The 25,247-nt window shown below is 73.5% G+C and overlaps 7 protein-coding genes across 14 annotated transcripts; 4 read left to right on the forward strand and 3 right to left on the reverse strand.

Moving 5' to 3' along the window:
- Positions 1-24: 24 nt before the first annotated feature.
- TOMM40L (translocase of outer mitochondrial membrane 40 like) lies at positions 25-2,461 on the reverse strand. Of its 4 annotated transcripts, XM_075524743.1 has the most exons (9): positions 2,189-2,407; positions 1,847-1,914; positions 1,653-1,745; positions 1,384-1,485; positions 1,166-1,271; positions 970-1,092; positions 787-863; positions 610-712; positions 25-537 (listed from the first exon to the last, which is right to left on the reverse strand). In XM_075524743.1, the coding sequence occupies exons 1-9, from the start codon at positions 2,286-2,288 to the stop codon at positions 398-400; spliced, it is 912 nt and encodes a 303-aa protein (XP_075380858.1). In that variant the 5' UTR covers positions 2,289-2,407; the 3' UTR covers positions 25-397. The 4 variants fall into 4 exon arrangements, with proteins under 4 accessions (XP_075380858.1, XP_075380860.1, XP_075380857.1 ...); XM_075524745.1 differs by lacking the exon at positions 1,384-1,485 and having other exon boundaries at positions 2,189-2,461; XM_075524742.1 differs by having other exon boundaries at positions 25-712; positions 2,189-2,408.
- PPOX (protoporphyrinogen oxidase) lies at positions 1,816-15,233 on the forward strand. Of its 3 annotated transcripts, XM_075524735.1 has the most exons (13): positions 1,816-1,823; positions 12,403-12,513; positions 12,628-12,762; positions 13,189-13,304; positions 13,377-13,509; positions 13,603-13,747; positions 13,838-14,028; positions 14,118-14,178; positions 14,256-14,374; positions 14,489-14,602; positions 14,679-14,828; positions 14,925-14,967; positions 15,042-15,233. In XM_075524735.1, exons 2-13 carry the CDS (start codon positions 12,427-12,429, stop codon positions 15,176-15,178), a joined length of 1,431 nt encoding a protein of 476 aa, XP_075380850.1. In that variant the 5' UTR covers positions 1,816-1,823; positions 12,403-12,426; the 3' UTR covers positions 15,179-15,233. The 3 variants fall into 3 exon arrangements, with proteins under 3 accessions (XP_075380850.1, XP_075380849.1, XP_075380851.1); XM_075524734.1 differs by lacking the exon at positions 14,925-14,967; XM_075524736.1 differs by lacking the exons at positions 12,628-12,762; positions 14,925-14,967.
- On the forward strand, positions 4,276-4,668 carry APOA2 (apolipoprotein A2). The gene is made up of 2 exons (XM_075524664.1): positions 4,276-4,476; positions 4,557-4,668. Exons 1-2 carry the CDS (start codon positions 4,277-4,279, stop codon positions 4,666-4,668), a joined length of 312 nt encoding a protein of 103 aa, XP_075380779.1. The 5' UTR covers position 4,276.
- On the forward strand, positions 5,015-6,072 carry UFC1 (ubiquitin-fold modifier conjugating enzyme 1). Its single transcript, XM_075524966.1, has 6 exons — positions 5,015-5,174; positions 5,281-5,348; positions 5,464-5,527; positions 5,619-5,695; positions 5,780-5,870; positions 5,939-6,072. The coding sequence occupies exons 1-6, from the start codon at positions 5,052-5,054 to the stop codon at positions 6,008-6,010; spliced, it is 495 nt and encodes a 164-aa protein (XP_075381081.1). The 5' UTR covers positions 5,015-5,051; the 3' UTR covers positions 6,011-6,072.
- Positions 6,455-11,751, forward strand: USP21 (ubiquitin specific peptidase 21). The gene is made up of 13 exons (XM_075524965.1): positions 6,455-6,501; positions 7,556-8,354; positions 9,342-9,401; positions 9,668-9,791; positions 9,896-10,007; positions 10,108-10,245; positions 10,321-10,385; positions 10,484-10,587; positions 10,689-10,775; positions 10,856-10,934; positions 11,088-11,195; positions 11,282-11,396; positions 11,517-11,751. Exons 1-13 carry the CDS (start codon positions 6,455-6,457, stop codon positions 11,605-11,607), a joined length of 1,929 nt encoding a protein of 642 aa, XP_075381080.1. The 3' UTR covers positions 11,608-11,751.
- Positions 15,227-18,079, reverse strand: B4GALT3 (beta-1,4-galactosyltransferase 3). 3 transcript variants are annotated; one of them, XM_075524737.1, is made up of 7 exons: positions 17,966-18,079; positions 17,539-17,879; positions 16,963-17,198; positions 16,691-16,881; positions 16,488-16,610; positions 16,183-16,287; positions 15,227-16,104 (listed from the first exon to the last, which is right to left on the reverse strand). In XM_075524737.1, the coding sequence occupies exons 2-7, from the start codon at positions 17,792-17,794 to the stop codon at positions 15,612-15,614; spliced, it is 1,404 nt and encodes a 467-aa protein (XP_075380852.1). In that variant the 5' UTR covers positions 17,795-17,879; positions 17,966-18,079; the 3' UTR covers positions 15,227-15,611. The 3 variants fall into 3 exon arrangements, with proteins under 3 accessions (XP_075380852.1, XP_075380854.1, XP_075380855.1); XM_075524739.1 differs by lacking the exon at positions 16,183-16,287; XM_075524740.1 differs by lacking the exons at positions 16,183-16,287; positions 16,488-16,610.
- Positions 18,080-20,282: 2,203 nt separating this feature from the next.
- ADAMTS4 (ADAM metallopeptidase with thrombospondin type 1 motif 4) lies at positions 20,283-24,312 on the reverse strand. Its single transcript, XM_075525122.1, has 9 exons — positions 24,047-24,312; positions 22,923-23,246; positions 22,558-22,690; positions 22,298-22,468; positions 21,926-22,212; positions 21,649-21,835; positions 21,361-21,536; positions 21,114-21,289; positions 20,283-21,025 (listed from the first exon to the last, which is right to left on the reverse strand). Exons 1-9 carry the CDS (start codon positions 24,182-24,184, stop codon positions 20,617-20,619), a joined length of 2,001 nt encoding a protein of 666 aa, XP_075381237.1. The 5' UTR covers positions 24,185-24,312; the 3' UTR covers positions 20,283-20,616.
- Positions 24,313-25,247: the final 935 nt, after the last annotated feature.

The following is a 25,247-nucleotide window of genomic DNA, read 5'->3' on the forward strand; positions in this document are numbered from 1 at the left end:
CGACTACCAGTGCACTTTACAGGGCAGAGTAAAGCTCCTTTATTTTTCCAGGCTCCACAGGTGCGTGCACGCGGGCACCACCGGCACCTCCAGCCCCCGCCGCAGCCCGGAGCCACCCCCTGCGCTGCCGGAGGGAAACCGAGGCAGAGCAGCAGTGGGAGCAGCGGGAAGCGTGGAACAGGGGCGAGGAGGGCGGCGCGGGTGAGCGCCGGGGGGATGGAGCTGCTCCTCAGCCCAAAGGCGCTAACAGCCACCACGCACCGTCACACAGCGTCCCCCGGCCGTGAGGGACCGGGTCCCCCCTCTGCGGGCTCCCTCGGCACCGCAGCACGGCACGGCGCGGCGCAGCGACTCCCTGAGCAGGACGGTGGCACGTGCCGCCTGCCCCTGCAGCCCCTCAGCCCACGATGACGCTGAAGCCACAGTGGAAACGGTTTTTCCAGTGGTTGAGGAAGGCGCCCAGAGCCAGGGTGACGGGCAGGGGGGGCAGCTTCTTCTCCAGCACCCCCCCGACGCTCCAGTTACTGTCCAGGAGCCCTGGGGGGGGGGACGGGGTGAGCGCCCGGCCCGCGCCAGGGGTGCCGGGTGCCGGCACAGCTCCTCGCTCACCTCTGAAAACCATGTTGGCTTGCGGCAGGTTGAGCTGGTAGCCGAAGGCGAAGGTGGTGTCCTGCAGCCGCGTGTTGGCCTCCAGCTCCACCCCGACCTGCACCTGGGGGGCAGAAAACGTGAGGCCCCAGGGGCACGGGGACACACGGGGGACAGGGACGCGTGGGGGACGCTCACCTGCTCGTTGGCTCGGTGGTAGTAGCTGGCGTGGGCGCCGCCGTACCCCACGTTCAGCGTCGCCACCCACTTCAGAGCTGGAAGAGAGAAGCAAAGCGGAGGGCGAGGGGAGCCGGGGCGTCCCCCCGGGGCCAGCACGGCAGGCAGGACCCCCAGGGCCGTGCCCGCGGGGCGCCCGCGTACCCGTGTATTTGCCCGCCAGCGTCAGGATGGCTCCCTCCTCCCCCGGCCGCCGGTGATAAACCATCTCCCCGCCCAGGACCAGGCGGGAGGTGACGCTCTGGAGGAAATGGGCCACCAGGATCACTGCGGGGACAGCACAGCCCTCAGCGCTCGGCCCCCCGGGGCGCAGCAGCCGGGAGGGGGACACCCCGCTCACCGGACTCGCCGAGGAGGTCGGGGTTGCCCAGCGTGAGGGTGGCAGTGCAGTCGTCCCCTCGGTACTCGCCGTCGAACTGCCACGTCACGAACTTGGCCTGGTGCGTCTGCAAGAGGACGGGCGCTGCAGTGGGTCCTGCCACCACCCCTGCCACCGCCTGGGCGTGACGGAGACGCCCCGGCACCCCCACCCCAGGGTCCTCTCCCGCCCAGCCCCACCTGGAAGACGGCTTTGGTGCGGATGCGCTCGGCCACGAGGTGCAGCACTTGGGCGTTGAGGCTGCCGCTGTTGTCCATGTCCCCGACCAGCGTGGGGAAGGCCTGGGGACAGGGGGGGACAGCTGGAGGGACAGGGACCCCCCGCCCCCCTGACTCCGGCTTGAGCCGCAGGCTGGGACCCCTTCACCCCCGGGTAACCCCCACCCATCCTGGTGCCACTTCAGAGCCTTGCGGCCACTCCGGGGCCACCCCGGGGTGCGGGGCCTCACCTCAGTGGGGCCGAGCTGCCGGTCCCCCACAAAAGTGGCGTTGAAGTGGTAGCTGGAGGGGCCGAGAGTGCTCATGTGAACCGTGTGCGTCACCTGCGGGGAATGGCGCGTCAGCGGGGGACAGGGGGGTGGCCCGGGGGTGGCAGCAGCCCCCCGCCAGCACGGCCCCGCGGGCCCCTGTGCGTCCCCCTCACCTGGAAGTGGCTGCTCAGGGTCTTGGTGACGATCAGCTTCACCCCCTCCATCTGCTGCGGGAAAACCTCTGGGGGAGAGCGGGGGCTGAGCGGGGCCGCCGCTGCCCGTGTCCCCCCCCCCGGGCCACCCGCCCGCTGCCGTGTCCCCCCCGGGCCAGCCCGCCGGTGCCATCCCACCTCTCCCAGGGCCACCCACAGGCCGCCCCCCCGTCACCCCGGTACCAGCCCGTCCCCCAGCGCCACCAGCACCCCCCTACTGTTGCCGGGGCCACCCGGGGGACCGGCCCCGGTGTCCCCCCCGGCGCCGGTACCCTCCCGAACCCGGCGCCCCCCCGGCCCCACCTTTGCACTGCCGGTGCAGCTCATCGAAGCTGCCGGGGCTGCCGAGCGGCTCCCCCCGGCGCGGGGCCCGAGGCGCGGCGGGGCCCAGCACGTTGCCCATGGCCCGGCCCGGCCCTACGGCCGCCCGCCCCCCCCGTCCCCGCCGGGCGCCGCCATCGCGGGCGCGGGCGCCGCCGCCACCGGAAGCGGCTTCGCGAGGCCGCGCCCGCCCGAGGCCGCCGCCGCCATCTCGGGGGCGGGCAGCGCTCGCCGCCCATTGGCTGAGCCGGCGGGGGCGGGGCCGCGCCGGACCCGGCGCCCCGGACCCCCGGACCCCGCGGCGCCGTTCCGGGGCCGCCGCGTTCCGCCCCCGCGGGCTCAGCCGGGGCCGCCCCGCGCCCCCCGCCGTGGCCCGTGTGTCCCCACGCGTGGCCCGTGTGCCCCCCATCTCCTCCCTGTCCCCGCCCTCCGCATCCCATTTCCACCCTCGCGTCCCTTTCCCCCCATGTCCCCTCCCCGCTTCCCTGGACCCCCCCGGCTGGGTCCCAGTTCCCCCCCGCGTCCCCGCGATGCCCCCTCCCTGTGCCCCCCCCATCTCAGCTCCCTCCCCGTCTCCCCTGCCCTGATCCCTGCCCGGCGGCCCCTCCTTGTCCCGCTTCCCCAGTCCCACATCCCCCTCCTTGCCCCCTGCCCCGTGTCCCTGGACCTTCCCCGTGCCCCCCCCCATCCCCTGCCCCTGCTGCTGTCACCAGCAGCTTTCCTGGAAAAGGCCTGAAGGGGAAAGGGCCCCGGTGGCCCCACTGGTGACCTGGGGGACGGAGAGTTTTTGTCCCCAGTGCCACCCAGGTGCCCTTTGGCCGTGTGTCCCCAAACAGCACCAGAGCTGGCCCCCAGCCCGGCCCCGCGGTGGCATGTCCCCAGGGTCCCCCCCCACGGGTGCCCCCTCTGGGACCCCATGGGGACAGCCCCTGCCCGCCCCGCGCTGAGTCACACTGTCACGTTGGCGGCCGAGGGTCAGCGATAAGGCAGGCAACAACCTTTGCCCCGTGGGTGCCGGCGGTGGCCGGGGCTGGGGCCGGGGTGTGCAGCCCCCCAGGGTGCCCCCACCGAGCCAGGAAGCCGGGGTGGGGCGGCCACCGGGACCCACGGGGCTGGGGCAGAGGGGCTGGGGGGTGCTGGAGTGGGGGTACGGGGGGGCCCTGGGGCTACTCTGGGAGTCCCACTGTGCCATGGGGCTACAGCCTGCTGTGGGGCTGCAACATGCCACAGGGCCACACATGCCGCAGGGCCACCAGGTGCCACGGGGCCACCGCTTGCCACGGGGCTCCAACATGCCACAGGGCGACTGTGTGCCCCAGGGTACCAACAAGCCACGGGGCCACCCCATGCCACAGGGCTACCAGCCAAGCCCCCGCTGTGGCACCCCCGGCCCCCAGGGCCCCCCACAGCCCCAGTCCCTGGTCCATTGTCATCCACGTCCTGCCAGGGCCATGGGGCGTTGGGCACACAGAGACAGGACCCTGGGGTGCAGGACCACCCCCAGCGAGGACGAGGAGGGGCCGTCCCGTCCCCCGCAGCGACCCTTACCCCTGCCATGTTTACCCAGGCTGTGGCGGGGGCCGGCACGGCCCCCTGGCCCAGGGGCGGGAGCTGGCCTGGGGGATATAAGCAGCCCCCGAGGGGGCACCCGCAGCCCCGCACCCCCAGAGTCCTGCCCAGGTGAGCGGCAGCCGGCACCCAGCGCCCGGGCAGGACGGGGCTGTGGGGCAGGACGGGGCTGTGGGGCCGGGAGGGGGCAGGATGGGGATGGAGGTGCCGTGGGGTGGGATGGGACAGGAGTGGGGCAGGACGGTGCCAGTAGAGCCGTGGGGCTGGGATGGGGTGGGAGCAGGATGGCAGGGCTGTGGGGCAGGGCTGGGGCAGAGCTGTGGGGCAGGAAGGGGACCGAGGTTCCACGGGGCAGGGTGGGGCAGGGACAGGGAACAACGGGGGCAGCCATGGGGCAGGGGTGGGGGGTGGGAAGATGCTGCGGGGCAGGAGGGGACAGCAGAGCCGTGGGGCGGGCCGGCCGCCGCTGACCCGGCCCCGCAGGCCCCCAGCCCTGCCGAGATGAAGGTGCTGGCGGCCGCCCTGCTGCTGCTCTGCGCCTGCCGCCTCCAGGCCGCCCTGGTGAGGCGCGAGGCCCCGCCCGAGGAGGCCCCCACCCCGGCCAGCGACCCCATCACCCACCATCTGCAGTCCTTCTCCTACTTCATGACCAAGGACCTGCCCCAGAAGCTGCAGGTGGAGGAGCTGCGCAGCCAGGCCGAGTACGGGGGGGACGATGGGGGGACGGGGGGCGTCCCTTGGCCGCCCCTCGGCCCCCCCTCACTGGCCACCTCTCCCCCAGGGCCTACCTGGACCGGGCCAAAAAGCAGCTGGTGCCGCTGGCCCAGGAGCTGCAGAGCAACATTCTGGGCCTCTTCTCCTCCCTGCTGGAGCTGGGCGAGGGGCAAGCCTGAGCCCCGCCATGGCGGCCTCCGCACCCCCCCCCCGTGACAATAAAGCCCTGGAGCCGCTGCCGTGTCCCTGGTGCTGTGGGGCCGGGGCGGGGGGGAAGCCCCGGGGGGGGGGGGGGAGCCCCGGGGGGGAGCCCCGGGGGGGAGGGGAGGCGTGGGCGCGGCTGAGACCCGACAAACTCAGCTCTGCCAGCACTAAAGATGGAGGCGCCGTGGCGGCGTCGCACCCTGCCCGTGCCCCTCGTAAAGATGGCGGCGCCGGCCCGCTACACCCCGCCCCCGCCGTCGCGTCACGCCCCTAAGCAAGATGGCGGCGCGGGGCGCAGCGCCTCCTTGAGCGTCACTTCCGCCCCGAGCCAAGATGGGCAGCTTCCGGCGGCGCGGCGATGGCGGAGGAGGCGGCGCGGCGGGCGGTGGCGGAGCTGCCGCTGCTGCGGACGGCGGCGGGGCCGCGGGACCGGGAGGGCTGGGCGCCGCGGCTGAAGGAGGAGTACCGCGCCCTCATCCAGGTGCGCCGGGACCGGCCCCGCCGCTTCGGGCCCCCCGGTTCCTTCCCCGGGCCCCCCGGCTCCCCGGGCTCGGGGCGGCCCCGCTCACCCCCGCTCCTTCCCCCAGTACGTGGAGAACAACAAACGCGCCGACAATGACTGGTTCCGCCTGGAGTCCAACGCCGAGGGCACCCGGTGGGTGAGCGGGGCCGGGGCGGGCCGGGCCTCCCCCCGCGCCGGGGCCGCTCCGGTGTCCGGGGACCCCCGGGATTGAGGGGGGCGGGGGCCGGGCCCCCCCCGTGTGTTGCAGGTGGTTCGGGAAGTGCTGGTACGTCCACGAGCTGCTCAAGTACGAGTTCGCCATCGAGTTTGACGTGAGCGGGGGGGGGGGGGGGGAGGGGTTGGGGGGGGGGGCGCGGGGGGCCGGCGGGGCCGCTGACCCCCCCCCGCCGCCTCCCCCCCCAGATCCCGGTGACCTACCCCTCCACCGCCCCCGAGATCGCCATCCCCGAGCTGGACGGGAAGACGGCCAAGATGTACAGGTGGGGGGGCTGGGGGGCCCGGGGCCGGGGGTGCCCCCGCGCCTGGGGGGACCTGGGGGGCTGACGGCTCCCCGCTCCCCGCAGGGGCGGCAAGATCTGCCTCAGCGACCACTTCAAGCCCCTCTGGGCCAGGAACGTCCCCAAATTCGGCTTGGCCCATCTGATGGCGCTGGGGGTGAGTCGGGGGCGTCACCCGGGGAGGGGGGTGTCACCCGCGGGGCTGCTCACCGTCTGTCCCCGCAGCTGGGCCCCTGGCTGGCCGTGGAGATCCCCGACCTCGTCGCCAAAGGCATCATCCAGCACAAGGAGAAGTGAGCAGCGGCGGGGGGGGGGGGGGGGGGGGGGGGGGGGTGATGGCTGTCCGCGGCCCCCCCCCCCCCCCCCCCCAGCTGCTCCCACCACCTCCCCACCGCCGCGCTGCTGCTCCCCAATAAACTCTTCAGCCCCGGCCTTGCCCCCGCCTGCTGCTCTGGGGGGTCGTGGCGGGGTGGGGTGGGGAAGCTCCTGGCTCTCCCCTACAGCCCTCGGGGGTCGGCCCGCCCTGCGCGACCCTACAGTAACGCTTTATCCGGGGACGCTGTCGCTTTAAGAAGGGCGGGCGCGGCGGCTGTCGCTTTAGAGAAGGGGGGGGGACGGACGCCGCTCGGGCGCCATGGCGACGGGGAAGCGTCAGGGAGGGGGGCGTGGCGCAGTGTCGGCGCAGGCGCATTGCGGCGCGCGAGGCCGCCGGGGGCGGGGCGGCGGGCGGGAGGAGCAAAGATGGCGGCGGGTGCTGCGGGAGTTGTTGCCATGGCGGCCCGCGGGAGGTGCGGCGGCGGCGGGCGGCGGCGGGCGGGGGCGGGGGGCACCGGCTGCACCGGGGGGGGCGCGGGAGGCGGGCGGCAGGCGGGGGAGGGGCTCTGCGGGGCGGGCAGCGAGGCCGGGATGGGGGACACCGACCTCTCCCATCCCCCCCACCCCCCGCCCGGTGTCCCCCGGTACCGGGCAGGCGGTGGGATGCGGCTGGGCCCCGGGGGGGCGGGGAGTGGTGCCCGGGGGGTGGGGGGAGACCAGAGCAGGGGACAGCGGCCGGGTGGGACGGGGGACGGTGCCTGGGTGGGCCATGGGGCTGGGGACAGGCCCGGGCGGGACGGGGGCTGGGGACCTTTGCCAAAGCGTGGGGCCCCGCGGGGCTCCGCCGCGGCCGCAGCCGAGGGCTCGGGGCTCTCGCCGTGCCACAGCCCCCGCGGCTGCACCGCGGCCGTCGGCCCCCGCCGGCGCTGCGCCCGCAGCGGGAACGCCGTCCCCCCCTCCCTGCCCGCCGGGGCCGAGCTCCCGCAAAGCCGCTCCAGCCGCTCTCTGGGGACGGCCACCGCCGCCGGGCCCCTCCCCGGGGCGTGCTGAGCGCCGGCAGCCTCCGCAGGGCCCGCACCCTCCAGCGCCCGGTGCCCCCACGGAGCAGGAGCCGGGGGACGGCTGCCTCGCCACCCGGCCGCACCGAGCGGTGCTTCGGCAGAGCCCGGAGCGGGCAGGCGGGAGGAACCCGCTCCCGGTGGTGCCAAGCGCCTCCGTGACTCGCCCAGCGGCTTGGGCAGCGCGGCACGGCGCTCGCCTCCCGTCGGTGCCGTGGCAGCCGGGCGAGGGGGGGCAGCGGGGTCTTGCCGGAGCCACGCTGTCCCCTGGTCCCGTCCGGTGACCCAGAGCGTTTCTCCTTGTGCCACAGGGCCCCCGCTGACAGGACTCTCTGGCCGGCCGCTCGCCGCGGGGGGCTGTGAGCGGTGCTGGCGGGAGGAGGCGCGGCGAGAGAGGTGGGTGCAGGCCCCGGTGCCCCCATGCACTGGCCCGGCACCACCGGCATCAGCCCGATCCCTCTCCCCGCAGGGCTCCCCTCTCGGTCATCCCCACGATGCCCCAAGCCTCGGAGCACCGCGTCGGCCGGGCCAGGGACCACGCCGTCGTCACCTCCCAGCCCAAGGCTGCCGCCAAGCTGCCCAGCGGGCACCGGGCCCTGAGCCAGGAGCGCCATGCCGCTGCCCTGGCCTCCGCCGCCAACGGGCTCTCCCCGGCCCCCAAGCTTCGCCTCCTGCCGCCCCGGCCTGGCCCGCTGGACGACCGTGGCAAGAAGCTGGAGCTGGACCGGGGTCGGGCCTCGAAACGGGGGGAGGCTCTCCGCAGCTCGACATGCCGGCGGGGGCCCGTGAAGGCGGACCACGCGGTGCGGGTGCCCGGCTCTCCGCAGGCAGGCGCCGTGCCGGGCAGCGTCTCCTTCTCTCTGCCCACCGGGGCCTCGCTGGCGGGGCGCGAGGCGGAGCGCCGACGGAGCAACCTGGCCCGCTCCAAATCCATCAGCATCGGGGACCTGAGCCAGGGCGGCGGCGGTGGCCGCACTGAGGACGTGGCGGCGGTGCTGAGCCGCCTGGTGCTGAGGGACTGCGGCCACCAGCTGAGCGCCGGCTCGCTGGCGCTCAGGAGGAGCTCCTCTCTCCGGAGGGTCAATGTCTCCCCAGGGCTGGACGGGAAGCCCACTGCCCCGCTGCTCTCCGTCCGGCCCGAGGGCTGCCCAAGGACTCGTACTGCCCCTGACCCCCCGTACGCCCACAGCCCCAGCGTTCCAGCGCCCGGCAGCCCCGCCCTGGGCAGAGCCCCAGCACCCGGCAGGACCGAGGAGAAGGTGGCAGCCGTAAGAGCCCTCAGGATTTGTCCTGCTGGCGGGACGTGCCCTGGCCCCCACGTTTCCCCCAGTCACAGGGCAGCAGCTTCACTCCTGTCGGGGTCGGTGACGCCGCTGGGGTGGGACAGCGGTGCCGGTCTTGCCTCTCCCCGCTCTGCTTCTCTTGGGGGACCCCCGCTGCGAAAGGGTTGAGTCCCCTCGGCTCCGGGGCTGCCGGGGGCTGGCCAGTACCGTGCCCATTTCCGCATCCGCCTTCTCGCTGTGGAGCAGCCGGGCCCTGTCCTCCACTCGCCCTGGGCCACACGTGGGGATTAGGTGCCCTGAAATCCCGTGGCCGGGCCTGCGCCAGCCAGGGACGAGGATGCGGCTCGGCCCCCCGTGGCGCGTCCCCCAAGGGCAGTGCAGGGACTGCCCCCGGCCCCACCGAGCTGCCCTGCTCCCCGCGCCGCTCTCCCGCACCGCACCAGCACGGGGCAGGCGGGCGTGTTTGCCTCCGCTCCCCGTTCTCCTGGCGCCCGCTGTCCCCGAGGTGGCTCTCCCGCTAATTAATCCCCCCGAGATGAGCCTCCAGCAAGGCCCAGAATAGCTAGGGGAAATCGGATCAGCTAATGAGCTGTGGCTTAGAGAGGCAGAGGGGGCCCGGCAACACCGGTGCCGCAGTCCTGTCCCGGTGCCCGGGCAGTGCCGGAGCCGTGCCAGAGCCGTGCCGGAGCCGTGCCGGAGCCATGCCGGGGCTGCAGGGAGCCACGCTGGTGGAGCTGCCGCGCAAGCTGCACCGCACCCTGCTCACCAAGCGGGAGCTGCAGGGTCGCAGCGCCGACATCTCCGAGTCGGTGGTACACACGGCCGTCATGGGGCTGCTGCTCGTCAGCGGCGAGGTGAAGGCTCTGCGCCTGGGGGACCGTCCGTCTGTCCGTCCGTAGGAAGCTGAGGGGCGGTCGGAGGGGTTTGCTGCATGGGGACGAGTCTCACTCCTGTCCCTTTGTGTCCCTGCAGACCCATCACACCCTGCTGCTGGGCTCGGGCCACATCGGCCTCAGGAACCTGGGCAACACGGTAAGCGCCTGCGTCCCCATGTCCCCCGAGCCCACCCGTCCGTCTGTCCTGGGATGTGCAAGGGACCCAGGGTCCCCGAGGGCTTGCAGTGGGCCATAACCAAGTGGTTCCCTCCCGCCGGGGCCAGCGTGTCCCCAGGGACCCCCAGCCCCTCCGGTGTCCCCATGGTGCAGCAGGGTACGGTCAGGGTTGTGAGGGGACAGTGGGGGACACACGGAGGCCCGGTGGCCCCCCAGGTCACTGCATCCCCACCGCTCTCTCCGCAGTGCTTCATGAACGCCGTGCTGCAGTGCCTGAGCAGCACCAAGCCGCTGCGGGACTACTGCCTCCGCCGGGACTTCCAGCAGGAGCAGCCCCCCGGCCCCCGCGCCCCCCAGGAGCTCACCGAAGGTGGGACGGGAGCCCCCCGCAGCTCACACCCCCCCCCCCCCCCCCCCCAGGTCTCACATAAACCCCGCTGGCACTGACACCCACCACATCCCCTGTCCCCGCAGCCTTTGCCGACGTCATTGCCGCCCTCTGGCACCCCGAGTCCTCCGAAGCCGTCAACCCCGGGCGCTTCAAGGCCGTCTTTCAGAAATACGTTCCCTCCTTCACCGGATACAGGTGAGGCTTCGCCCCCCCACCCCGGGGGACCCCCGGCAGCTCCCCTGCCCCCTGGGCGTCCGGGTGCCGCGGTGGCTGCGATGGGTCCGTCCCGCTGCAGCCAGCAGGATGCGCAGGAGTTCCTCAAGTTCTTCATGGACCGGCTGCACGTGGAGATCAACCGCAAGGGCCGCAGGACCCCCAGCATCCTCTCGGACACTCGGCGGACCCCCGCGCTGGAGGACCCCGAGACGCTGAGGTGAGGGGGAGAGGGGTCCCAGCGGGGGGGTCCCAGCCATGGAGACGCAGCCCGACCCACCGCCTTTCCCTGCAGCGACGACGAACGCGCCAACCAGATGTGGAAGCGATACCTGGAGAGGGAGGACAGCAAGATCGTGGGTGAGCACTGACGGGTGGGGGCAACCCCCCCCGGGCCCCCCAAACCCCTCGGGGTGCCCCTCTCCACCCAGCCTCACGCCCCCCCGCCTTGCCCCCAGACCTCTTTGTGGGGCAGCTGAAGAGTTGCCTGAAGTGCCAGGCGTGCGGCTACCGCTCCACCACCTTTGAGGTCTTCTGCGATCTCTCCCTGCCCATCCCAAAGGTAGGGATGGGGCAGAGCCCCCCGCCACCCCCGTCCCCCCCAGCCACCCCCGTTCCCCCTGGCCACCGCCCGGCCACCTGCCTGACCCTCTCCCCCTGCAGAAGAGCTTTGCTGGTGGGAAGGTCTCGCTCCACGACTGCTTCAGCCTCTTCACCAAGGAGGAGGAGCTGGACTCGGAGAACGCCCCGGTAAGAGGCCGGGGCCCGTGGCTCGGCACCCTGGGTTCGGCACCCCCAGCCCTTTCTCACCGACGCTGTGCCGCCAGCAGGTCTGCGACAAGTGCCGGCAGCGGACGCGGAGCACGAAGAAGCTGACGATCCAGCGCTTCCCCCGCATCCTGGTGCTCCGTATCCTCTGGGGACCGGAGGGTGGGGGGCCGGGGGAGAGGCCTGGGACGCCCGGAGCTGCCAGTGCTCGTGGTGAGGGGTGGGGAGTGTCCCGGGGAGTGGGGTGCCGCCCCTGCGGCCTCTCTGGGCTGCGTTTCCCTTGACGCTGCCCAGACCTGAACCGGTTCTCCACCACCCGCTACTCCATCAAGAAGTGCTCCGTCTTTGTGGACTTCCCCCTGCAGCAGCTCAACCTGCGGGAGTTTGCCAGCGAGAAGGCGGGTGAGGCGCGGCGGGGGGACGCGGCACAGGGGACGTGGTGGGGGGACGCGGCGGTGGGCGGCGCTGAGCCTGGCCTCCCGCCGCAGGCAGCCCTGTCTACAGCCTCTACGCCCTCTGCAACCACTCGGGCAGCGTCCACTACGGCCACTACACCGCCTTCTGCCGGGACCCGGCCGGCTGGCGTGTCTACAACGACTCCCGGTAGGTGCCCCCCACCCTGACGGCCCCCCACCTTGCCCGGGCCCCGCGCCCCCCCCCCCCCCCCCCCCCCCCCCCCCCCCGCCCGGCCGGGGCGGGCATGGGCTGAGGGTGCCGCCGCAGCGTCTCGCCCATCAGCGAGAACCAGGTGCCGTCCAGCGAGGGCTACGTCCTCTTCTACGAGCTGGAGGAGCCCCCCGGCAGGAGGCCCTGAGCCGCCCCGGCCCCCCGCGGTGGGGGGCTGCCCCTCCCTGGGCCTGGGCGGCGGTCCCCCAGCCCCCTGCGGCGGGGTGTGGACAGAGGGCGGGTGGCCGCAGCCCACGCTGCCCCGGGCGGGGCTTTTGTGAATAAATTTACTAAAAAAACCCTAAAAAGCCACAGTTTGGAGGTGTGAAGGGTTGGCCCTGGCTGGGGTGGGTGCGCTGCGGGGGGGGGGCAGTGAGTGAGGGGCTGGACTGGCGACAAAGGGGCGGGGCAATGGAGGAGGGGCGGGGCCTGCGGTCGAGAGCCGGTGGGGTGGGTGGGCTTGAAGGGCGGGGCTTGCATTCACAGGGGCGGGGCTAATTGCACAGAGGCGGGGCTTGCCGTGGGGTCCGGGCTGGGCTCTGCGTGAGGGGCGGGGCTGGGGCGGAAGGGGCGGGGCCTGATCCTGGAGGGGAGGGTCTGGAGCTGATGGGCGGGTGAGCTGCGGGGGCGGGGCTCATTGCTGGAGGGGCGGGGTATCGAGCTCATGGGCGGGGCGGGGCTCGTCGGGCGGGGCAGGGCCCGTTGCCGGCCGTTCCGCGCTGCCGCCTGGCCCTGCCCGGCTCCCGTAGCGTGTCGGGGGGCGGTCCCCACGCCTGTCCATCAGGGGACAGCGCCGTGCCATTGGCGCGCCGCCCAGTTTGCCCCGCCCTCTCCCCCTGTCAGTCGCGGAGAAGGGGCGGGGCCTGCCGAGCCCGGGCTCCGGAAGAGGCGCCGGCGGGAGGAGCCGGGGCCGGGCCGGGCCGGGCGGGTCCGTGGGTGCCGGTGCCCCGCCCGCCCCAGGTCCCTCATGGCGCCGACCGTGGCCGTCGTGGGGGGCGGCATCAGCGGCCTGGCCGCCTGCTACCACCTGGCCCGCGGCCCCCGCCCGCCCAAGGTGAGCGCGGGCCCGTGTCCGCGGGGGCCGGGCTGTCCCGGGGGCTTTGTCCCCCCCCTGGGGGGGCCGGGATCCCCAGCCCCGGTGTCCCCGGGGTGACCGCGCTGTCCCCAGGTGCTGCTGCTGGAGGCCAGCGCCCGGCTGGGGGGGTGGCTGCAGAGCACCCGCACCGCCGACGGGGCCGTGTTCGAGCACGGGCCCAGGGGCATCCGCCCCGGCGGGGCGGTGGGCGCCGACACCCTGCGCATGGTAGGGGGGCCCGGGGGAGGTCGGGGGTCCCTGGGGCTTGGTTCGGGGTGCCAGAGGGGCCCCAGGGTGCTGGGGCCTGGAGGGTCCCTGGGCTGGTCCAGGCTGCGGGAGTCCGGGGGGGGTCCCTGGGTGGGTGCTTGGGCCGGGGGGGGTCCCTGGATGGATCCCGGGGTCCCTGGGGGCACGAGGGCACAGGGGTCCCAAGATGCAGTGGGCCGGGGAGGCCCCGGGGCTGGCTGCAGGGTGCTGGGGGACAGGGGTCCCTGGGCGGGTGCCAGGGTATGGGGGGGGTCCCTGGGTGGGTGCAGGACACTGAGGTCCGCTGGCTCCCTCTGTGGGTGCCGGGGTCTGGCCGAGGCTGCCCCAGGGCAGGTCCTGTGCCCTCTGCCCTGCCCCCCCCCCCCGGTCCTGCCCGTGTCCCCGCAGGTCTCTGAGCTCGGCCTGGAGGGTGACATCCTGCCCGTCCCCGGGGACCACCCGGCCTCCAAGAACCGCTTCCTCTATGCCGGCAGGGCCCTGCACAAGCTGCCCTCGGGCCTGGGGTAGGTGCCCACCCCGGTTCCGCCCTGGTGCCACCCATGGGCCGCCCTCCCCTGAGCCCTCGGTGTCCCCAGGGGCTTGCTGCGGCCAGTGCCCCCCTTCTCACAGGCGCTGCTGTGGAGCGGGGTGCGGGACCTGCTGGCTCCAGCCGGGACGGAGCCCGATGAGAGCGTGCACGCCTTCGTTCATCGCCGCTTCGGCCAGGAGGTGGGCGCCTGTGCCGGGCGATAGTGCTGGGGGCTTATCAGGGCCTGGCACGGGCCGGGTGGGGACCGGCCTCACCCGACCGTGTCCCTGCAGGTGGCCGACATCGCCGTGGACAGCCTGTGCCGGGGGGTGTTCGCCGGGGACTGCCGGGCGCTAAGTGTCCGCTCCTGCTTCCCCACCCTCTTCAAGGCCGAGCGGCACCGGCGATCCGTCCTGCTGGGGCTGGCGCTGGGCTCCGGTGAGCGCCGGGCCAGGGGGACGCGTGGGGACACACGCACCCCAGTGCCACCGCTACGGCACGTGCGGACACCGGTGTTGTCACCTGCAGGGAAAGAGCGCGGGGCCGAGTCCCGGCTGAGCCGGCGGGCACGGGCCGAGCGCTGGAGCCAGTGGTCGCTGCGGGGTGGGATGGAGAGCCTGGCCGAGGCGCTGGTGGCCTTCCTGCGCCCACGCGGCGTCGAGCTGCGCTGCCACGCGCCCCTGCGCCGCCTGCGCCGCTGCCCCGACGGCCGCTGGCAGGTAGGGCCCTGGGGTGGGGGGGTGAGAGGTGCCGGCACGCCTGGGTCCCCTTCCCGGTGCCCCCCCTGCCACTGCTCTCCTTCCCCCAGCTCACCCTGGCAGACGGCACCATGATGGCCGACCACGTGGTCAGCGCCCTCCCGGCCACAGGTAGGGCTGGGGGTGCCCGGGTTCCCCCGGGGCAGGGAGGAGGGGGGAACCCCCCCTGACGTCCCCTCTCCTCCCAGCCCTGGCCGAGGTCCTGCCGGCCGAGGCCGAGCCACTGGCACAGGAGCTGCGGTGCATCCCGGCCGTGTCGGTGGCCGTGGTGAACCTGCAGTATGAGGGCGTTGTGTTGCCTGTCACGGTAAGAGCGGCGCCCACGGGTGATGGTAGCACCCATAGGTGTCTCCTGGCACCCACGAGTGTCTCCAGTGCCCACAGGTGACTCCATCCCCCTCATGCTGCTGCTCCTGCCCAGGGCTTCGGGCACTTGGTGCCCTCTTCCGAGGACGCCTCCCTCCTGGGCATCGTCTATGACTCGGTGGCCTTCCCCCAGCACGACGGCGCGGGGGCTGCCTCGGTGCGGCTGACGGTGAGCCGCTGGGGAGGGGGGGGACGACAGGGATGATCTGGGGGGGGGGGCTCACGGTGCTGCTGGTGCAATATAGGTGATGATGGGAGGCGCCTGGTTTGGGCAGAGCTTTGGGGACCCAGCGGCAGTGGCACCGGCACTGCTGCTGCAACGGGCGCAGGCGGCCGTGCGGGAGCAGCTGGGCCTGGAGCCGGCCCCTACACGCTCCATCGTCAAGGTGCACCAGGTGGGTGACAGCACCGTGGGGTGGAGGGCTTGGGGCGGGGCGGGGGGGGCTCCTGAGGGGTCCCACGGTGCTCACCGGCTGCTCCCCTCCACCCAGGCCTGCATCCCCCAGTATACGCTGGGCCACTGGCAGCGCACAGGTAAGTGGGGGGGTGGGGGCTGGGGGTCCCCTGGCCCCCACGGAGGCACCCACTGCCCATCCCGGTCCCCACAGAGCGCATTAGCCGCTTCCTGGCAGAGCAGCGGCTGCCCCTCAGCCTCATCGGTGCCTCCTACGCCGGTGTCTCCGTCAACGACTGCATCGCCAGCGCTAAGGCGGCCATCGGGCAGCTGCTGGGGCGGCCGTGCTGAGCCCTGGCTTCCCCATGTCCCCTGCCGGCACCCAGCAGCCCCACGGCAGTAGGACAAAGTGGTCTTTTTAATTGAAAAACCCTTATAAAGGTCCAGGGAGCAGCTCATAAATAGAATAAATAACCGTGTGCTGGCAGCGCAGCCTGTGGCCGTCTTTGGGCACCCACAGCCCTTGGGGTGGTGGGGCCAGGCAAGTCCCTAGCTCTCCCTGCACCCCATTCCCAGGGGGTGCCCCCCGGTACCAGGCACCAGCCCCATGGCCAGCAGCTCCCCAGTGTTTGCCCATGGGGCTCGCTGCTCCCCGCAGTCTCTCCAGCGAGGCCACAGCACGACCAGCCTGGCCGTGGCTCCCTCACGCTGCATACGACAGGGGTCCCTTCCCGGTGCCAGATCATGGCAAGTAGAGTTCATGTGGGTCCACAGTGGCCAGCGGCTAGCGGGTGCCCTGCGGCAGGCTCTGGTTGTCCCCACGGGTGGGCAGGGTCCCCTCCTGTGCTGCAGCCGCACCAGCGCTGCTCTCCAGGTGGGCATTGCCATCCCTGGCAGCCTCGGGGCTGTGCTGGGTGATCCCCGGTGCCGGTGGGGAGCCGGCACCGCCCTGGGTGTCATTACCGGCCAGCGGCTGCTGCACAGTGGCCATGGGCAGCCGGGGGTACAGCGACAGCCCCTGGTCCCCCCATCCCGCGGCGTCCCGGGGCAGCTTGCGCAGCATCTCCTCCCGGAAGAGGCTGGTGCTGCTGCGGTACCTCTGGCCCTCGTGGCCCGGCACTGGCCCCCTGCGGCCCCGGCCGGCACGGGGATCCGTCCCGATGTCCACCGTGATGTTGGTGTAGAGCGGGTGGAGGTGCTTGGCCAGCAGCGTGTAGGTGAGGGAGTTCATCCCATCCTGCGTCCACATCCGCTGCGTGCGGATCAGCAGGTCGAATCTGGAAGGGACAAGGGAGGGGGAGCGTCACCACCGAGCCCCCCGTTGGCCCCTCCACGCCCCCCGCCAGCCCCCCGACCTGTGGGGGTTCTCTTCGTTGCCTTTGTCGCTCTTGTGCTTCACCATCTTGTAGTGGCCGATGGAGATGGGCGGGCGGGCGATCTTCATGCCGGCCAGGCGCACCCTGCGGACCAGCCCCCATGTCACCCGAGGGTGCCAGGACACGGGGACGCTGTCTGCAGCCCCCCTGGTGCGGCAGCAACAGCCCCCGCACGCTCGTCCTGCGCAGTGATGCCATCCCAGGGCCCAGCAAGTGCCCGGTGCCTCCCGGCGGGACATGAACGTGGGTGACGGTGAGACCAGCAGGTCCCCGCAGCGTCCTACCTGGTGGCGATGTCGTCATCCTCGCCGCCCCAGCCCCAGTACTCATTGGGGAAACCGTTGATCTTCATGTACTGGTCGGGGGTGAGAGCCGAGACCCCCCCAAAGTACTGGGGGTACGGCAGGCTGCGAGAGGGGGGGCAGACGCTGAGCCCAGGCCAGGGCCCGTCCCCTCGCTCCCAGCTCGCTCCCCGCCCGTCACCCACCTGTATCCGAATTTGTTCATGGCGACAGAGACATGTCTGGGGTTCCAGGGGTCGCAGGTGTAGAGATTGTGGTCGTTCTCAGGGATGAGATCAACATCATGAAGGAAGAGGCAGTCCCACTCCTCGTCCTTCAGCGCCTCCTTCACCCCCACGTTCAGCAGCTTGGCCCGGTTGAAGGTGGAGTTGCCCGCCTGCGGAGAAAGCCGGTTGGCAGCGGCAGCCCCCGCACGAGCCTGGCGCCCGGCAAAACCCCCGGCGCCCACCAGACTCACCTGGTGCACGACGTAGATGCCATACTGGAGCTGCTGGCGCTGCAGGAAGGGGTGCAGGTAGTAGAGGAGGTGGCCCAGGTGGGTCTCGCGGTTGCGGTGGGGGATGATGACAGCGGTGCGGGACCGGGGCTCGCAGGTGGAGGGTTGGTACCGGCCGCCCTCCTGCACCGCCGGGTTCTTCGCCCGGATCTGCTCCAGCGTGGGCACGCGGCTGAAGCTCACCGTCAGCGGGCCGACTGCGCGAGGGGAGGCAGGGGGCTGGTGTGGGCCGGCACCCGCGGGGGGGTGTGGATCCCCGGGGCCGCTCCCCACTGCCCCGAACCGCGGGAGCTCCCCCCCCCCGGACCGGGACCGGCCCTGCCTGTCCACCCGGTCAGTCCGGTCTGGCAGCTGCGGGGCCGGTTCTTCCCCGGGGCGGGCCGGTCGCTGCCCCGCCACCTCCCGGGGTCACCCCCCGCCACGGCCACCTTCCCTGCTCGACCGCGGCGGGCAGGAGCCGGGCGCGGCGGGACAAGGCCCGCAGTGCCGGGCGAGTCCCCCCCCCCCCGGCGCCCGGGACGGCGGCCCCGCACTCACCGAGGAAGGGCGACCGCTCGGGGCAGAAGGGCAGGGGCTGCGCGGGGTCGGGGCGGGCGGGCTGGCGGGGCAGGAGGCGGCTGAGGTTGGCGTAGACGTCGTGGGTGCGGGAGTAGTCGAAGACGGGCCCGGCGGCGCGGCCGAAGAGGGAGGTGAGGTTGCGGAACCCCCCCAGCGAGAAGTAGGCGACGAAGGCGAACTGGCAGCCGACCAGCAGGGCTAGCGTGCAGGGCCGCTCCAGCAGCCGCCGCAGCATGGCGGGGCCCGGCCCGGATCACCTCGGGCCCGGATCACCGGGGGCGGCTGGGGGCGTCGAGGGGGCCGGGCCGCATCGCGGGGCGCTGCGGGAAGGGGAAGGGAAGAGTCAGGCCCGCGGGGGGGGCGAGCTCCGGCCGCGGCCCCACCCCCCCCCGGACCCCGCCGGTACCTGCGGGCGGCGGGAGCGCCTCAGCCCCGCCCGGCCGCCGCCATCTTGGAACGGACAGACAGAGAGCGCGGGGTGGGGCGTGGCACGTGTGGGCGGAGCCCCCCTGACGTGACGAGTGTTAAGGGGGCCGGTCCTGTGGGCGGGGTCGGGGGGGCAGGAGGGGGCGGTGCCACCCGGGCCGTCGGGGCGGGCTGGTCCCCGGGGGTCCCGGCTGGGGGTGGCAAAGGGCGACGAGGTTCGGGGTGGCGGGGAGGGGAGCGGGCGGGGACCCCTCGGGGTACCGGGTGGGGAGGCGGGGTCCGGGCAGGGTGCGGGGTCCCGGGGCCGCGGCGGGCGGCGGGACCCGGGGGAGCCCGAGCCGGCGGCGGGGGGGGGCGGAGCTCCGCAGGGGCCGCCTAAAGGGGGCGCGTCCAGCTCAAGCCCCGCCCTACCCCGTCGCCGTGGCAACCGCCCACGCCGACGCCCCCCCCCTTCCGCGCGTCGGTCCTGCCCCCGCTGTCGGCGTCACGGCGGGAGCGCGCTCCGATTGGGCGCGGCGCGCGAGCCGGAAGTGGTGCGGCGGCCCCTGCTCCCCGCCGGTCCCTCCGTGCGGGCCCGCGTCCTGCCCCGGCCGGGGCCGCCGGGCCCCGGTGCCACGCGTGTCCCCTCCCCGTGGCGCCGTGCTTCCTCCGCGCGGCCCCGCCGTGCCCCGCCGCTCCCCTCCGGCCCCGGGGCTGCTGGGGCGGGGCGGCCCCCCCGCGTACTGCGTCCCCCCCGCTCCCCGTGGGGTCCCCGCTCCCCGTGGGGCAGCCCCGCTCCTGGGTCGCTGGCGGGGCTCTGCGGGCACAGGGCTGGAGCTCGGGGGGACAGCGGGGTGCCCAGCCCCGCAGCAGCAGGCGGGTGGGTCTGGGGGGCACGGTGTGGGTCGGGGGTGCTCGCTGCCTGCGTCCCCGCCACTCGCTCGGTGCCGGGGCTGGCCGGTCTCCACGCCGCGGGGCGGGCGCTGGCCGCCTGGCCGGGACGGGCGGGCAGGAGCCCGCAGGGATGGCGGCGGGAGGAGACATCGCCAGCAGCCGCATCCGGACGTGGGCAGCGCCGGGTCCCGTCTCCCCGCTCTGCAGAGGAGCTCACCTCGGGAGCGGAGGACCGGGGTGGCAGCGCCGTGGCGGGACCCTGGGCCTGCCTGGGTGCAGCGGGGACGGGCTCTGGGCTGCCCCGCGTCGGCCCCAGCCCCCGGCCCTGCTCTGGCCCGCAGCCGCCTTCCCAGGGCTCGTCCTGCTGCCGGAGTCCCTTCTCTTCGGGGCCTTCGTCACCGCCGTCGTGTTTTAATGACCAGGTTAGGGGGGCCATGGCGGGGGCACCGGGGCAGGCGGGGGTGGCTGCGTGCCAGTGGTGACATCCCCATCGCCCCCAGGTCATGTCGACCGTCGCAGACGAGACACCCCCGGAGCAGCTCCGCAATCGGGGGCTGAAGGAGACGAGCCCCCCAAAACCCAAACTGGCGCTGCTGCAGGAGGTGTTTGGGCGAGGTGCGTGGGGCCAGGGAGGTCTGTGGGGCTGGGGCCCAGGCCCCCAGTGCAGCTCACAGCTCTGCCCTTCCCTCCGGCCGGGCTTCGTGCTCTGCTGGCTCTTCCCCTGGAGCTGCAGCCCCCCCGCGGGCGCAGGCCCCGTGTACAGCCCCCTGCCCAGCCGCTATGGCTGAGTTCCCCACGCTTGGCACGCAGGAGGACGCTGGAAATGCGCCGACGGCGGCTTCGCGCCGGGATGTGAAGCCACAGTGGAGCTTCGTCGCCTCCGTGCCCGGCAGCATGAGCCCTCTGCCCCCCCCGGGGGTGAACCTGCCACCCCCAAAGCCTTAGGCACCCGCCTGGCAGCACCGAGCCGGCACGGTGGTGAGGTCCTGGGGCTCCCCAGCACAGTGGGTGTCTGGCCCCACCGTCCCTGGGGTGCAGGGCTCCACAGGGGCTCGGGGGGGATTTTCCCCCCCCAGGATGTCTTTGGGGTGGCCTGGCAGCGTGGTTGGGCCCCGTGTGCCCGTGGTTCCAGCTGCGACTTCGAGAGACAGGTACAGACCTGTGCCCGCCCCGAGGGGCTGCGGACGGCCGGGAGGAGCCACCCAATAAAGCCCCGTTCTGGGCAAGGCTGGCGGTGCCCTGTTCTTGGGGGGCGAGGGGGTGCCAGTGGCACCGTGGGGGGCAAAGACGCCGGGGAAAGATGCTGGGGCTGTGCTGGGAGCAGTTAGGGAGGGTTAACGCAGCCGCGGCTGCGCCCGAGGGATGTTGCCGTGCCTGGCACCGCTACGCCGATCACCACACACCACGCCAGCCAGCTCCATAAATAGCTTTAAATAACAGCGCTGCAATAAATTACAGCTGGGTGGCTGCGCCGGGGGGGCTGCAGCCGGGGTGGCGTGGGGAGGGGGGCCCCTGGGGCCTGCCCAGGGGGTCACCCCGCTCTGCCCACGGCGGGGCTGAGGTAGACTCGGTTACCTGCACCGGGGCTCGTCCCGTGCGTGGCACGAGCCTGCCGGGGCTCTGCCGAGGGGCTGCCCGACACCGTCCCATGGACGGTGCCCCCGCTCCTGGCGGGCAATAAATAACCAAATAAATAGGCGCTGCGGGGCCACCGGGATTGCTCCCTGGCAGAGCTGCATCCTGGCCGGGCTCGTGCCACTACTTGTCACGCCGCCGGCTCCTGAGAATCTCCAGGATCTCGGCTTTCTGCTTCTCCCAGGCCGCCGATGGGCGTCTCTGCGCCCGGGGCACGAAGAAGCTGTATTTCAAGCGCGGCGGGTGCCGCTCGTCCACCACCAGTGCCTGCAGCACCAGGGGCTCGCGCAGCGGCCCCCGGCCCACCAGCGTCTCGGTGGCCGCGGTGGCCCCGCTGTAGCGCAGGGTCACGCCGCCCGCTAGCACCACGTCAGTCGGGGAGGGCACCAGGACGTAGCCGCCGTTGAGCAGGGAGCCGCCAGCCGGCCGCCGCACTGCCAGGAAGACGTCCTCACCGCCCACCGCCGAGATCTGCCGGACCAGGAGGTGCGTGGCGCCCGCTGGGATGGTCACCACGTCGTTGTAGCCATAGCTGTGGAGCACAGCGGGGTTGGAGGGGGGATGATGGCACCCTGCAGGTGGCATCCCCCCCACCCCACCATCGCTGTTGGGGTGCTTACCGGGGCTTGGTGAAGGAGCCGTAGACCTTGGTGCAGCCGGAGCCGTCACCGCCACATGTCATGCACTTGTCGAACTTCTTCTTGGAGCCGATAACACGGTCGCAGCCGGCGGGGATGCAGTGGCCCTGCACACACACCCCCGTGCTCTCGGGGGAGCAGGGCGTCCCGTCGACCACCTGCGGCATGGCACGGCCTCAGCGCCCGCCGGTGGCACCCCAGGGTGCACGGCGGGCAGGGGGACACTCACCCTCGGCTGCAGCACGTGGTAGTAGCCCAGGGTTTGGGACTGGCAGGTCAGCTTGCACCGGTCCTGCTCGGGGACGCCGCTGTAGCGTGGCACCCAGTCCAGGGGGGCTGGGAGCCCCTTGACGAGGTCGGGGCGGTGGTTGTAGGCAGCACATTGCTCCTCCCGGAAGGTGAGGGCTGCCGGCAGAGGTGAGGCACAGTCAGCACCGGCGGCAGCCCCCAGCCTCCCGCAGCCTGTGCTGGGGCCCGGTGCCATCCCCGCTCCCTGCTCCCAGCCGGCCCCACTCACGGGTGCTGCCGGGACACTCCTCCACGTTGCAGGACTGGAAGCGGGTGCGCTTGCCCGTGCAGTACTGGCCACCGTGGCGAGGTGCCGGCGCAGTGCAGTTGCGGTGGGAGAGCTGGACGCCACCGCCGCAGGTCCGGGAGCACCCGCCCCATGGCCCCCACGGCCCCCAGCCGCCATCCATGGGCGTCTGCAGCCGGAAAAGAGTCGGGGAGTCAAACCAGTGCTGGTGGGTGAGCGCCCACCCCACCGCCCACCGTGCTGGTCCGCCGGGACTCACAGTGAGCTCCTGCATGCGGTCGATGCTGACGCAGAGCCCGTCCATGCAGGCTCTGCCCGGCGCACATGGTGTGCCATCGGCCCAGGGGAAGTGCTTTGTCTGGCAGACGGAGCGGCCGCCGGCGTGGCCGGTGCACCACAGTGAGGCGCAGGGCGGCTGCAGGTCACCGCAGTGCCGCGAGTCGGGCCCAAAGGCAAGCTGGCACTGCCGCAGCAGGGGGTAGACGCTGCCCGGCAGCGCCGAGGGCAGCTGCAGCCACTCCGGAGGCTTGTCCAGGAGGCAGTGACCTGCGGGGAGGTGACACCGCTGCATGAGGGGTTCCCCAACGGTGCCAGGACCCCCCGCACCAGGACCCCCCAGGCCGGGTCCTACCGTGGCCGCTGTCCAAGAAGTCGGTGATGAAGCGGGCGCTGCATGGGGACCACATCTCCCCTGGCTCCAGCGAGGAGAGGACGGGAGCCATCACACGGCGGGTGGCTCCGGAGTGGCTGTTCAGCTCCCGGCAGGGCTGGGAGGTGTCGTGCAGCATATTGAAGACGTGACCTGTGCCAGGGGACGGTGGCATCAGCCCCAGGGGGGCTCACGGGTGGCAGCGGGTCCTCCCCTCCTCCCCACTGGTCCCCACCACTCACCCAGTTCGTGGGCAGCCGTGAATGCCGACTGCAGCCCATCGTCCTCCACGATGGCGCAGCTCCGCTCGGGGTCGCAGACGGTGCCCACATCGGCCATGCCCAGCGTGGCACAGGTGGCCGCCCCGCACAGGTCCTGGGGGCAGGCGGGGTGTGGGAGGGGCTCGGAGCACCCCCAAACCCAGCCAGCCCCCAGACTCCCTGGGATAGGCCCTGGGGACCTCGCCAGCCCCCAAAACCCGTGGACACCCCAGAGGCTTGGCCAGCACCCAAGCAGCTTGGGGGTCACCCAGCCCCCAACCACCCTGCAGGGACCCCGAAGAGACCTGCACCTCCCTCCAGACCCCCCAGCTGTCCGTCCCCCCCACCTGCCGCGTGAAGAGGATGGCGGTGTCGAAGTGGAGGGGACTGTCCTCGTCGGGGACGTTGAGCCCCTTCTGCCACTGGCAGAAGTTGCGGAGCATCTGGGCAGCGTTGGGGGTGGTGGGGGGCCCGGGGGTGCCCTGGCCCAGCACCACCAGCCGTGTCACCCGCAGCTCCACCGGGTTGCCCAGGCTGCCGTGCCGGAAGGACCGGGCGGCCGCTGCCAGCACCGTCAGCAGGTACTGCCGGAGCCCCGCGCCGTGGAACCGGGCCATCGACTCGTCCGCCACCACCAGCATTTCCACGTACCGCGGCACCGAGGCGAAGCGCTGCCGGGAAGCAGGGCGTTGGGGCAGGGGACCGGCGCCGGCCAGTGTTCCCCAGCGCCGGTGGCACTGTCCCAGTGCCCCCCGGTACCCCCCACCCCATGCCGGTGCCCCCCAGCACCGTGGCCGTGCCAGCCCAGTGCACCGCACCGCCTCCGGGCCCCGCACCAGCCCACGCCAGTGTCCCCCCTCCCTCCCCGCAGGGTCCCGGCTGCCCGCGGCCCCGATCGCCTCCTCGGGGCGGTCCTGGCCCTGCCCCGGGAGGCGGAGAGGAAGCCCGGCCCGGCCCGCCCCTGGCCCAGCCCATCCCGGTCCATCCCGGTCCAGTGTGGCCCGCCCCATCCCAGTCCGGTGTCTCCCGGTCCATCCCAGCCCATCCCGGTCCGGTGTCTCCCACCCCAACCCGGTCCATCCCGGTCCGGTGTCTCCCACCCCAACCCGGTCCATCCTGGTCCGGTGTCTCCCGCCCCATCCCGATCCATCGCAGCCCATCCCGATCCGGTTTCTCCCGCCCCATCCCTGTCCATCCCGGTCCGGTGTGTCCCGGTCCATCCCGCCCCATCCCGCCTCATCCCAGTCCATCCCGGTCCGGTGTGTCCCAGTCCATCCCGCCCCATCCCGCCTCATCCCGGTCCATCCCGGTCCGGTGACTCCCGCCCCATCCCGCCTCATCCCGGTCCATCCCGGTCCGGTGTGTCCCGGTCCATCCCGCCCCATCCCGCCTCATCCCGGTCCATCCCGGTCCGGTGTGTCCCGGTCCATCCCGCCCCATGCTGGTCCGCCGTGTTCCGGCCCGGCCGTACCTTGGCTCTCCTCGGGGCTGGTCCCACGCGGGACCGTGTCTCGGCTCCCTCCGCTGCCGTTACGGGACACGGGGGGCCGGGGGCGGCCCCGGCAGCGGCGACAGCAGCGGCCAGGAGCGCCAGGAGCGCGCGGCGCATGGCCCGGGCACCGCGACAGCACCGCGACCCGCGACAACGGGACCCGCCGGCTCTGCCCCCGCCGCCGCCTTTTAACGGGCGGGAGAGGCGGCGGGCGGGCGGGGCGGAGCGGGGCAGCCCCGGCGGGGGGGACCGGCCCCCCCGGCCGTTCCGGGAAGGCAGAGCCGGGTCCCCAGGGAGCGGGGCCGGGCCAGGGGATCCCCCTCGCTGGGACCCCCCCACCGGGCCCCCCCTCGCCGGGATCCCCTCACCGGCATCCCCCCACCGGGCCCCCCCTCGCCGGGATCCCCTCACTGGCATCCCCTCACTGGGCCCCCCCTCACTGGGCCCCCCCTCACCAGGCCCCCCCTCGCCGGGACCCCCCTCACTGGGATCCCCTCACCGAGACCCCCCCCTCGCCGGGACCCCCCCACACCGGGACCCCCCTCACCGGGATCCCCCTTGCTGGGCCACCCGCACCGGGACCCCCCTTGCCGGGATCCCCTCACCGAGACCCCCCCTCACCGAGACCCCCCCCTCATCGGGATCCCCTCACCAGGATCCCCTCACTGAGACCCCCCCCTCACCGGGACCCCCCTCACCGGGGCTGCTGTGGGGCACCCCCAGGGCGGCAGGGGCCAGGGTCGGGGTGGGCGTCTGCTGGGAGCAGCCTTGGTGTGTCCGGGGTGGGCATGGGGCTGGGGGCACCCCGGGGGGCTCCCCCACCCTGCAGCACCCGCTGCCCCCTAATACCCCACTGCTCCCTCCCCAGCCCCTCCATCCCTCTTCATCCTCTTCATCCATCCCGGTCTCTTCCCTCCCCTCCTTCCCCGTCTGTTCCTTCCATCCCTGCCTGTCCCCTCCAACCCTCCTCATCCTCTTCATCCCTGCCTATCCCCTCCGTCCTTCTCCGTCCCCTCCATCCCAGCCCGTCCGGTGTCAGCCCCTCCATCCCTTCCCCATGTCCGCACTTCCCAGCAGGGCCACCCGCTGTGTCACTCCCCGAGTCACCTCCTGGCCCCCAGCCCGGCCGGGCAGGACGGGCCGCATCCTGCTTCCTCCCTTCTCGGAAAGGGGGGGCCGG

This window comes from Mycteria americana, chromosome 25, assembly GCF_035582795.1.
Source record: "Mycteria americana isolate JAX WOST 10 ecotype Jacksonville Zoo and Gardens chromosome 25, USCA_MyAme_1.0, whole genome shotgun sequence".
Lineage (NCBI taxonomy): Eukaryota > Metazoa > Chordata > Aves > Ciconiiformes > Ciconiidae > Mycteria > Mycteria americana.